The following is a 12,007-nucleotide window of genomic DNA, read 5'->3' on the forward strand; positions in this document are numbered from 1 at the left end:
AAGGAAACGCAACGTGGAACGGTCGGTCTTGACCTCTTCGGCAACAGGATCACAAAATGTGAGCGAGTAGTCAGATTCACTGACTACCACCCTGGACATCAACCAGAGGGGTACTTCTACAACGTGCTCTTGCGAAAACTCAGCTTCAGGAATGAAACGGAGCTCATATCACCTGCCAACACAGCTAGATCCTACTTTGTCGAATGCCAAATGCGCGGCGTAATATTGAGCAACGAGGACCTCGAGATGTATGTGACCGAATACACGCAAAGGAACTTGCTAGCGACTGACCACACGGACCAGTTGATCAATATGATATTGCAAAAGGTTGCGATCATCCGAGACTACCCGATGGAAGCGCCTAACATCGACCAGCAAACCGTCGAAGGGCCAACACGCGCGAGGATGTTGCAAAAAATGGCCAAGTTTCGCACCGTCGCCAATGCCGCATTGACAGTAGAACAACAAAGAGTCTTCGAAAGCCTGGCTTCAACAAGCTCGGGGCTGCACGTTGTCTGTGGAACACCAGGTAGCGGCAAAAGCTTCTTGATACGGTACTATGTTTTGCATCCGGTAGCGCAAAACAAAACGGCAATACTCTGTGCATCAACAGGGGCGGCTGCGACACGGCTAAGCGGGATTGCAACCACTGTACACTACCAATTCAAGATCCCTGTGCGCAGCAGTCAATACCCACTGAACATCCATGAGACGGATGAGCGACACCTCGCAATCAAGGAAGCCAATGCGATCATCATTGACGAGATGTCCATGCTAACAAGGATGACTTTCGATCTCGTGGTAAGACAAATCGTCAATGTCACTAATGGCACATTGCATGAGCCATTCAGACACAAAATGCTGATAATTTTTGGTGACCTGGCACAATTACCGCCAGTCTGCAAACACCGCGAGGATCTCTGCGAGCCGTGCCACATCACGTCCTCCGCGCACTGGCCTGCAGCGAAAATGTACCACATGCAATTATCGGTGCGACATGCACGAGACATGCTGTTCCTGGCATTCTTGCATACCATAAGACTCAGGACGCCCACAACTGACGAGATTTCCGACTGTTTGGGGCAGTGCATTGTCGACAAGGAAGGTGCATGCCACTTCATCGATGCCGAAACAACCATCATTTGCACACACAGAGTCGATGTCGCTACCTTCAACGATGAGCTTGTTGAGAAATTCAACACTCCCGAGATGATTGTGCATGTTCAAATACACAGTAACGCCGCGAGCGAACCAGCTCTCAAAGAATGGTTGGAGGACAAAAGCTTCAACGAGATAGGAAAAATTTGCGTGGGGGCGAAGGCAATGATAACGGAAAACATCGACCTCGCAATAGGTGCCGCAAATGGAGCAATGTGCAAAATCAAGAGCATCAATGCAACTAGCAGGGAGGAAATCAACGGTATCACTGTCATCGTGGACACAACAGCGGCCGTGCTCACATTACGACGCTCGAAGCATCAGCGAAAGGCAATAAATGGAAAATGGTTCCACAAGTCCACATTTCCACTGACCCTAGCATACGCTATCACGGGACACAAATCCCAAGGCGCAACCATATCCAACAAAGCGTTGCTCATATTCCGAGGAGTGTTTGCCCCTGGCCTGGCATACGTGATGTTGTCCAGAGTGACTGAGAGAACGAGGCTGCGCATACTACATTGCCCACATCCAGACATATTCAAACCAATTCCACGAGAGTTCTCACAGCCGACAACACAACCACGCGCATAAAGGTATTCACTACCAGAGATTGAAAAAGACAGAGGCAAGTCATGAATATGTTGCGTCAAACATGCGTGCAAGGAAAATGGCTTTAATATCTTGTCTGTTGTCGAGAACAGGTGCAGAGAAATCATAAAGCTCGGGACATTGCAGCATAAGACATGGACGCAGACAAGGTAAATTCCACCAGCATGAAAGAATCTTTTTTTCTTGAAGATTTAAAAAGACGGCTCATTTGAAAAGACGGTGTAATAAGTCGTGCCTGCAAGCAGCTATTTGCGCTATACAAAAGCAACGCGAAGGCAACAAAACCTCCACCAGCAAAGAGGAGGTTCTTCCTAACCACAAAGCAATTCCGGCTAGCAAACAATGCAGGAGAACGTCCGGGAGCTTACATCAACGGCTTCAACACGTATGCGGAACTACGCGACTTCATTGACAACTGCAATAGGCGTTTGCCAGCTAAAAGAGAGCCGGGAGGCTTGAGATTCGCAAATGGTGCGTAATGCTTCCGAAAATTAAAAAAAACCACAACAGTTGAGAAAAAGAATTAACGAGTTGCAAGAACAACAAACTCATCATGGATTGCACTTCTCCTCCAGGACTCCTCAAAGAGATCCTTGTCGAGCTTGACATTGAGTTCGATGAGACCGATAGGATGATGGAAAGTTTGGAGAGGCAGAAGCTACTAGACACGAAGACGAAAGGGATCACAGCGTATGCGTGCGAGCTGCTGCATTACGGGTACAACGTATCCTTGGAGTTGCTGAGGGACACGACGCGCGATCAAGCAATGGCTATACTCGAACAATTCATGGAACAATTTGGAGGGACGCACGACGCGACACACCCGGTGACGACAATGGAGAAGCTTACGTATATTTTCGACAGGGACTTATACGAGGAGCGCTTCGGTATTGGAAACGATCCTTTCACGGCAACAGAGAAAAACCAGGGCAAGTAAATAAATGCATTCTATTATGGACGTCAAACGGAAAAAAAAGGACCGAAAACCTCGATGACTAACGTAATTGTCAATGTTTACGCAGGTACAACATTGAAAGACGCGAGCCTCGAGATGAAGGAGGAGCCTCCACTGAAGCGCCCACGCAAGGGAATCGCGCGAGCCTCGTCGTCTACTGCATCATGTGCAAGCCCAACAACAGAAAGTACATAGGGAGCACGACGGACCTGCTGCGGAGGATCAAACAGCACAATAAAAAACCACCGGCGAAAATGAAAGAGGACTTGCAATGTTACAAGCCCTTCGAAGAAAATTTCGAAATCAAAGTTTTGGAAACAACAGACACCGTAGACAAAGCACGAACTTTAGAGCAGTACTACATAAGGAGCCACAACACAGTAGGTCCATTAGGTTACAACACGCTCGAGGGCCATCCGGCCAGAGCGCGGAAGTACTATTTCCTAAAGCGTAGGAACATAATTTGACCCAAAAAATAAACATTTGTGCCTTCGAAAAAAGGGATCCAATGAAGTTGCAAATGGTGCTGGAACTTTTGTCGTACATGCAATGCAGCTTTGGGTTTGGATTTTTCCTGTCACAGTTGCATGCTTCTGGCTCAATTTGGTTTTGATTTATTATTTATACATTTCTGAAATACATCTCCTCGTCGTTCGCTCGAAGTGGAATGACAATAGATTGGCTTACAATGCAAAGAATAGGAATTTGTCTTCCTCCGAAAAAAAGAAAAACTACGTTTTACTGTCGACATGAACAACATCTCTAAAAAAGGTTGCATGCAATTGAACATCAATCTTCTGCATCTTTTGTGACAACGTGACTCATGTGAACCTCAACAAGATAGCAAAAGAGAGAAGTATTCATCAAGAGCCCAGCTGGCCAAGCACTCTAGTTTTAAAGCGAAAAACACACACACACACGGTCCATGAGCCTCAAAGATTTGAAGTTTGAAGTAGTGACTTAATGATTGGAAGCCCATTAAGAAGAGGTGGCGAAAGTTATCCATATGCGAAGTCAAATTTGGTAAAGTGAAAAAAGCGATTTTTCTTCAAACAGTGGAGAACTCATGAATCCATCCAACATCAAAGCAGATTAGATGAACGTAAAAACAAATCTGAAGCTTGTAACAATCGGATTGGCAGCAAATTGAGCGAGCATCTGAAGCTTGCAACAATCGGATTAGCAGGCGACAATCGAGAAAGAGTTGATAGATGTAAGCAAATTAGTGTGAATTTGCAGCGCAAAAGTCAGGATCAGCAGAAATTCGGCGTCGGTCCAGAAGCAAATTTGCTCGATTTGGATGAATCTGCCTTTCTCTGAAGATTGCGTTCATATCAATCATTCTGGTGCCCCCGTTTCTCTCAAGGCAACCAATGGGTAGATTTAGCTCTCCCCATCGATCGTGGTGTGATAACTTGGAACTCTTGTTTTGAAATTTGACAATTTGGGAGTTTTGCTTGATCCCAGGAACATCAATCTGGATCGCCCATACGCATACTTTGTGGAACACTTCTCCAAAGCTGTTGATTTCACCTGCTTCATCGTTCTCTCAGAAAATACGGCCTGTGCGGATTTCTCAGCTTGTTACTCGTTTTTGAGCTCATAATCGGTAGCTCTAGCAAAATGCGGATCGCTTCTCCAAATCCTGCCGGCTTACGGTCTGGCGGATGGCCTCGAATCCGGCCACTTCTGTTCCTCGCTGTATTGGTGCTCGGAATCGCGCCACCCTCTGCTTACGCTCGAGAACGAGCCCAACTTCGGGAAGAGGTTCGGCGAATGTAAGCGTCTTATTGCATGTGTCGATTCTTCGAGGGCTCAGAATTTAAGAACCCTTCAAGGCTCGTGCTATCGTTGGCGGCAGCAGTTATCAGCTGTGTATTCCAAAATGTTGTATGACTTCGCAGCAAGGAGCAGGTTATACAAAAAGGCGCTGTTTGCTTTGTTTCAAAAGAGAAATTAGAAGCGCATCACTCCAGCGCGAACCATTAGCATATTAATTCAACGACTCGCACTTATTTAAGACTTTACAATTCGATTAGCACTGCTTTTGCTACCTATACAGATTCGATGGGCGTCTCTATTACGGCATCTTTTTCCCAAAAGTTATGCTTCCTAATGAATTCTCTAACTAGATTGATGTGACTAATGTGGCAGGTTTTACCATGCTTATGATAATTATATGGAGTATGCATTCCCGGTAAGTGAACCAACTTAAGCAATTAACGTACTTAGAAAGGTTTGATTTGATCAGAGAACAAAGGTTGCATAATCATGGTTCCAAATTTTGTTCTGTGTATATTTCCAGCACGATGAGTTGAAGCCTTTGTCTAAATCATACACAGATTCCCTTGGAGAATTGGGAAACTTGAAGGCAAGCTATCCTTGCAATTTTCTTTTTCTTTGTACTTGCAGTTCAGATCCAACACAATGTGAAATCCACTTGCTGAACTTCGTTTTGAACATTATTCTATATGATCCAGCATGAATACCTACCAAAGCATTACAATGGCACAGCTCTCACACTTGTTGAATCATTGTCCAGGTATGTTTTGGCAGCTCTTTAGTTGCAAGGTATGCATGGAATTGAAAGAGAGGGAGTCTCAAATAAATTTAAAGAGAACTTTGTTGAAACTTGCTTGGTTTTATTGAGCTGGTGCCATAGACACACAAGCTAAGGAAGGTGGCAACACCGTTGCACATCATTACCGAATCTGGGAGACAAAATAGCATTTGATAGGCTACTTCAAGTCAGAGTGGAGGTGCTTATGATTTTGTATGACACATGCGTAGGTCGTTTGTTGTTGCTCAGTTTCATTTGCCTTCTGATTTCACCAAATACTATAGCTTGCACTTGTCACCTTATTCCTTCTTTACATTCTGGTAGGTCTTCTTCATTTATCCCTCGGTCTTCTGGCCAACTGAAGTCCCTATTTGTACCATCCTTTGTCTGCAGTAAATTCTGCAGCTCTGTTGGCATCAGATCAATCAAATGTATGTATTGGCAAGGCTGATAGGCCACAGCAGCAATCCCGCATCTGGCAGGATGAGTGTGAAAATGGCCCAAGCCTATATTGTCTTGCAAACAAGGACCATTTATCAAGAATAGATTCATGCATTCACACTTACTCCATGTAGTTGGTGCGATATCCGTATCGTACCACCTCTTTGTTTGGTTTCTCACTTCCGGACTATTCTTGATAAACCTTGCTGTGTAGTAATTAATTCCAAGAAAATTAACGCTGCCCCTTAATTTTACGGATTCCTCATCGGTGAATTCAAGGAGTCTAACCTGGGGGATAATAATAAGGATCAAGGACACTTGTTTTTAACTTTGCAGTGCCTGAATACGGCAAAACTTTCAGATCCGTGGAACGCCCTCGAATTATCAATATACGCCCCACCCAGAAAAGAAATTCAAATATCGCTGGGCAACAATCTTTTCATAATAGGTGTTGAATTGTCTAATTGGGTTCAAAGGCATGTAAGTGACACATGGCACATGGATACAACTCTCTCCTGGTGGAAAAGGGGTCTCTCTACCACGTGGAAGAGTAAGCTACCGTAAAGCAAAAGTGTTCCCTTGGAATTTTCCCTATTGGTAGCCTTTTGATGCACAAGTGCATACCTTCACCTCAATGAAGTGGCAAGAAGAACTCTATAAGCTTGCAACCTTGTCGCTTGCTAGAAATAATCCAATCTTGCAATCTATGCTCAATGCAAATGTAGGAATTGGCTCAAAGGAAAATCAGCAAGAAGCATGCCTTTTCTAGCAAGAATATGGATGTGAATATTGAGAGCATTGAGCCCTCCCTGCATTTTGGGCACTTCAGGACAAGGTTGTAGTGGGGAGAAAAGTTGGCCTCTCGCCCACGAGGAGACAGGTGCGAGACTGGATTCAGACAAGATTGGATTCAGAAAGGTGCGAGATTGGATTCAAGCGAGCTTGGCACTAGAAGGGGACCACATTCAAGATGTCACTATGGGAGAGGTGTCTTTCTCCTCTAGCTAAGCTCCCCCAACACCACCTTGGCACTGTCTAATGGGCAATTTGAAGAGGCCAATGGCACCGCTCTTGATCTCTTAAAGTGCTATGTTTCAGTTCACAAGGCAAAATGGGAGCAATACTTGCCACTCATTGGGTTTGCCTGTAACAACATGGTTCATACTTCTACAGGAAAGACTCCTTTCAAGATTGTGAAAGGATACAGGAAAATTCTGCCCATTATGCACACCAAAGATAAAATCTTTGAAGCTAATAAATTTGTGGAAAACTTGGATGAGGCTTACAGGAAAATCAAGATCGCTCTCCAGAGATCTTAGGATAAGCAAAAGAGAGCCGTGGATCTCATCGTCGTGGGCTGCAATTCAAAGTAGATGATTGGGTTCTCTTACGCTTTTAGAAAGCACAGCTGAAAAAGAAGGGGAAGGACAGGCTGTATGTAAAGCTTGGTATGCAGTACTACAGTCTCTTTCAGATTCTGCAAAAGATCAATGACGTAGCTTACAGGCTGAAGCTACCGGATCATGGGAAGATTCACAATGCGTTCCATGTGAGTCTTTTGAAACCATTTCAGGGAGATGTGCCAGAGGATATGCCTCCTGAAGATCAGCCTGAAGCTGAAGAATTGGATTCCGGAATAGATTCTGGCACACAAGGAATGCAAGGTAAAAGGTATAGTTATCCTTCGCTATCTGGTTAAGTTCAGAAAGTATCCAGCTATTGATACGAAGTGGATGGAGGAGGGTGAACTGGCAGATCCATCTCAGTTGTTGCAGCTCTACCTAGAGGCATTTCACCTTGAGCCGACTTTGGTGGGTCTTATTCAGGCTCAACAGAGCGTGTGTCTGGAGCATTTCCTGATGCTCAAGAGGGGGGTAGCACCTCCACTCCCTTGGTTCAAACTGCTCCAGATATCTAGACAGTTGCTTGGTGACACTGTCGGTCTCACCGGAGGTACCGTTTGCTGACAATATATCCGCCGCGAGACTTCTGGATCAGTGTACTAGTCACTATCAGTTTCTGATTGTATATTTGGAATGGCTGGTTATCTCGAGCTCTACCAAGCCATCCCTTGTATATATTTTCTGATTTTTCTATAATGTTTATGCATTTCTCATGTTTCAAGCACATATCCGAACAGGTACCTGTAATTTTGGCAGAGTCTGTCACTCAGGATTTTAAGTTTTCTGATTTTTGTGCTTGCTGTTTTGAACCAGCAATTGAGGACATTTGATGTGTTTCAAGAGGGGGGTCTGTCATGGGGATGTGAATTTCTAATTTTTAGGAATATACGGTGACTGACCTGGCCTCAAACTTATTAAATCTGTAAAGGACACTTAGTGCAATTAATTCACCTTGAGATTTCGGACCTATATCCTATGCCTCTAGAGTAGACAATCTTGATACTGCAACCTCGAAAGGGGGGCTCGATCAGTGTGGTTGGCTCCTGCACGCATTCTTTTTGGGTTCATCAGTTTGCCTCTACAGATGTGGAGAAGTGGACACCGACGATGTTCGATGCCATGATAGACGATCAGTTGTATCGGGATGATGGATGAGTGGATGGGCCCGCAGAGGTTGGATTTGTGGCTCGCATATGGTGCTTCTGCTCATTTCTAGTTTGGCTTTACCCCAAAGAGACCAGGCTCAAGTTTGGAAATAGGAGTGATTCGCCTGCCACATTAGGTAGTGCTCATGCACCCACACTACTGGATGTTGCTGAGCTGTTTGGGGTAGATATCTCCTTCCTATTGCAGTGGGCACGAAAGGTTGGTATTAAGTCAATCGCTCGTGATCTTGGTACGCAGTCACAGAGACATAGATTACTCTTCCTCCAAACCCCTTTCGAAGTCACATCGGTTTGATTCTTAGGAGTAAGCTCCCATCCATAGGCAAGCCTTGTTCTCTACCACCCCCTCCCTATGAGTTGGACCATGGTGAGTTGGTACGTGCATGGGCTCCACGATCGTGCATGTAGTTAGCCACAATATCTGATACTTCGATAGGAGTTGTAGAGAGTAGTGGCAGGACATGAGATTTTTTTTTGACTTTGGAGCACATGTTCTTAATAGCAGACATTGGATCTTACCATCACTCCTCTTGGGAGGCAATAGGCCGAAGTGGAGGGGTTTGCATCTCAGTCTTCGAGGCAGTAGCCTCCAGAGGTCATTGATTAGGGCCAGCTCATCATAGCCCTTGCAGTTTGGATGGGCCTCCGGGCTGGTAAGTCTAGGATCGGGATGTTGAATGTGTGTGCACCCGCTTGCATGCAACACCGCCCTGCTTTTTGGAGACGATTGATAATGTCTTCCGGATGTTGACTCCTAGATTGTTGGAGGTGACTTCAACAATCTAGAGTTCACGAAGGACAATCAAAGAGGAGCCTCTTTTGCTGAGATGTCGGCAATGGAGAGGAGCACCTGGGAGCAGTACATTTTCGTGGTCAGTGGCAGAGATCCCTGGAGGGAGGCAGAGTTTACTAGGCTCCCCGTCAGCCTTCAATTTTCTTTTGGGTAGAGGGGCATAATAGCTTGCTGGATCACCGCGACAGATTTTATGTTGGGGTTTGGGCATGGCACAAGGGAGGCTGCATGGGCATTTTAGCAAGTACTACAATGTCAGACCATCTAGAGCATCCCCGCTGTGGACTACCCCAAAAGGGGGTTCGCATCCCAGACGATCTGTTGTAGGAGGCGGAGGTACAACAAGCAGTAGCCGAGGTTTGGAGGTAGCCATCGAGGTGCCCAAGGAGGGTTGGGCGTCTTGGGTAACAAATGCAATCCACTGGAGCAGCCAGGAGCTACAATCCAAGGCCCTTCGTCGAAGGCATGCTCTTCAATAGCGAGATAGAGCATTGCGGCGAGACGAGAGTAGGACCCAAGTTCCCAGTGCCTCAGCTACAGGTATGAGAGCACGCGGCTTGACTTGTAGGCCATGGAGGTTTGTCGGGCTGAGTTCTCGTCCCACTCCTCCAAGGCCAAATGGATACAACAGGGAGATAGGGTGACCAAGAAGTTCTTTCAAACCACTAGGCCGTGGTCAGCTGGGACTCAGCTTCACAGACTACGGGACGAACATGGACATATGCACATGGACCCTCGAGATCCTTGAGCTGACCATGGATTTCTTTCGGTAGATGGCAACTTATGCTTGGGTACTGATGAGAACATAAGCGTAGCTTTGCTTATTGAGTTTTTCTTCTTCTTCTTTTCATTTTTTCCTTCTCCCTTTGTACTATTCTTGAGAGCATTCGACGCAAGCTTCTGTATTGGAGCTTGGACAAACTCTCCCTAATAGGTAGAGCAGTGGTAGTCAACCAGGCCCTTCTTGCCACGGCCTGGTACATAGCCTTCTACTAGTGCTTCCACCAGAGGTGCATGAGGTAGATGAGACGTTTGGTGCCCAACTTCCTTGGGAAAGGTTCGGACTGCATGCAGAATATGAGAGCTTGAGTTGCATGGCAAGTAGTGATCATGCCATAGGCGCGTGGAGGTTTGGGTATCATTGATCCGGAGATGCAGAACAGAGCTCTCTTGGGCAAGCTGGTGGTACGTGGTCTCACCCTAGGTGCGGAGCCCTGGAAGCTCCTCCTCCAGCAGGAGCTCCTTGGGAACACTCCTTGCACAGGTGGGCATTGGCAGCAGTCCCACAGGTGGATCTTTTCATCAGCTTTCCTCACAGGGAAGGGCTCCCCCCTAAGCCTTTTTAGGGTCTGGCAGGGGGGCTCATTTGGGCCAGCTCTTCTTGCAGGGAGGAGTTCAAGAGACAGACGATCATATGGCACCCAGAGGTCCGTAACTTCAGAGGGGCATAGCAGATGCACATTGGATGGGTGGAATGGAACAATAACCCAGCCAGATCTTTTGGGGTTTGGAGACAGCTGCCTAGGGATGCAAGATTAGAGTGCATGATTTTTTGCATTTGAGGGGACCAAGCACACGAATAGCAGAGTTTGACACAGCGATCCCCGCTTCTTGGTGGGAAGGCTTCCTTGGACCCCTCATAGCTGGTCTGCGCAGTTTTCAATGACGGGTGCAACCAGGGTTCTACTGCCAACCGACCAGATCTGCGAGGCCCTATAAATGGACCTGGATGTACTGCAGTCCCTGATGCGGCCTTCTCCACATTGCACATACACTTGCAACCTTCTGTCATCTGCAGCCCCTGCAACATCCTCTATTGCACATTCTTCTAGGTTGCCCAAACTGCTAGAATTCCATGCTATGGTCCATACGGCAGTCTGTACAGCAAGAACCCTTTCCCAGGTGGATGAAGGTGGTCAGGGCCCGTACTTCCATTATATCTACAGCCTTACGTAAAAAATCTGCAGCTTGCCTTTTCACAGACTAAGATTTGTGATATCTTCAAAAGGTCTTCATTCGTGTTAGCACATGGTACCACTTGGGGTCTTCGATCGCTATATCTTCAACCTGGTCCTCCCCTTTTGTTGGAAAGTGGTCTGTCTCGGTAGGAAGTGGCTGCTGTGGAAGAGGTTGGCTGAGAAGAAGGCTGGCCAGAGTATATTTTGGACTTGCTCAGGGGTGAACTCAGCGGGTTAATCATTAGTTGGTCCTGCAAGGGTCTCTGCCGATCCTAAGTGAGTGCTTGTGGATGGCTGTGAGGCGGAAGGCTGCATGGATGTGGAAGAAGTTTGTGGAGTGGGGTGAGTGGATGGAGTGGGAAAATTAATGTCACAATGTTATTTGTCTTTCGATACTTCAGCCAAGTTGAAGAGCCATTGCAGAGAGCACAGTCGCTGATTTTTGTAGAGTTGCAGAGGTGAAGAGAGCACGTCGCTTATTTTTGTTTTTGGATACTTCACGACTCCTGCCCGATCAGAGTTGCAGAGAGCATGGTCGATTATTTTTGTATGTAGATGCACAGACTCCTGCAGGAGCAGAGTTGCAGAGAGCATGGTCGCTTATTTTGTCTCTAGATACTTCAGCCAAGTTGAAGAACCATTGATAATAGGGCTTCCTCTTGGTCTTTTGGTAGACAAAGCAGGATGAAGGGCAACCTGACGAGCAGCAGCAGCAGGAAGTATCTGGGCACGCTGGAAAAAAGCAGAGCTAACATTTGTGGGTGGTGTCTTTTGTAAATTTGGATCTCAATAGTCATCTCCATTATTGATGCAGAATGAGTTATGTCAACCTCTGTTAGTTGAGGACTTTCTCTAGGGGTGTGTGTAGAAGTAAAGCTGCTACTGGGGTCAGCATTTAGAGGCTTTTGAAATTCTCGTGTAACTCTTAGACATGTACAGTTCCATTCTTTCCTGCTAGAGA

General features: G+C 46.3%; 1 protein-coding gene across 1 annotated transcript in view; it reads left to right on the forward strand.

Annotated features, from left to right (window-relative positions):
- The first annotated feature begins 3,751 nt into the window (after positions 1-3,751).
- LOC147899599 (Glycosyl hydrolase family 47 protein) overlaps positions 3,752-12,007 on the forward strand; it is a 50,085-nt gene continuing 41,829 nt past the window's right edge. The window contains exons 1-5 of the mRNA XM_087378490.1: positions 3,752-4,102; positions 4,193-4,503; positions 4,880-4,922; positions 5,031-5,096; positions 5,206-5,267. Coding sequence (XP_087234616.1) covers positions 4,349-4,503; positions 4,880-4,922; positions 5,031-5,096; positions 5,206-5,267 — 326 coding nt within the window. The 5' untranslated portion in view covers positions 3,752-4,102; positions 4,193-4,348. The remainder of the gene's footprint in view (positions 4,103-4,192; positions 4,504-4,879; positions 4,923-5,030; positions 5,097-5,205; positions 5,268-12,007) is intronic.

This window comes from Dipteris shenzhenensis, chromosome 8, assembly GCF_047967505.1.
Source record: "Dipteris shenzhenensis isolate YYH24624 ecotype China chromosome 8, Dip_SZ_1.0, whole genome shotgun sequence".
In the NCBI taxonomy this organism is placed as follows: domain Eukaryota; kingdom Viridiplantae; phylum Streptophyta; class Polypodiopsida; order Gleicheniales; family Dipteridaceae; genus Dipteris; species Dipteris shenzhenensis.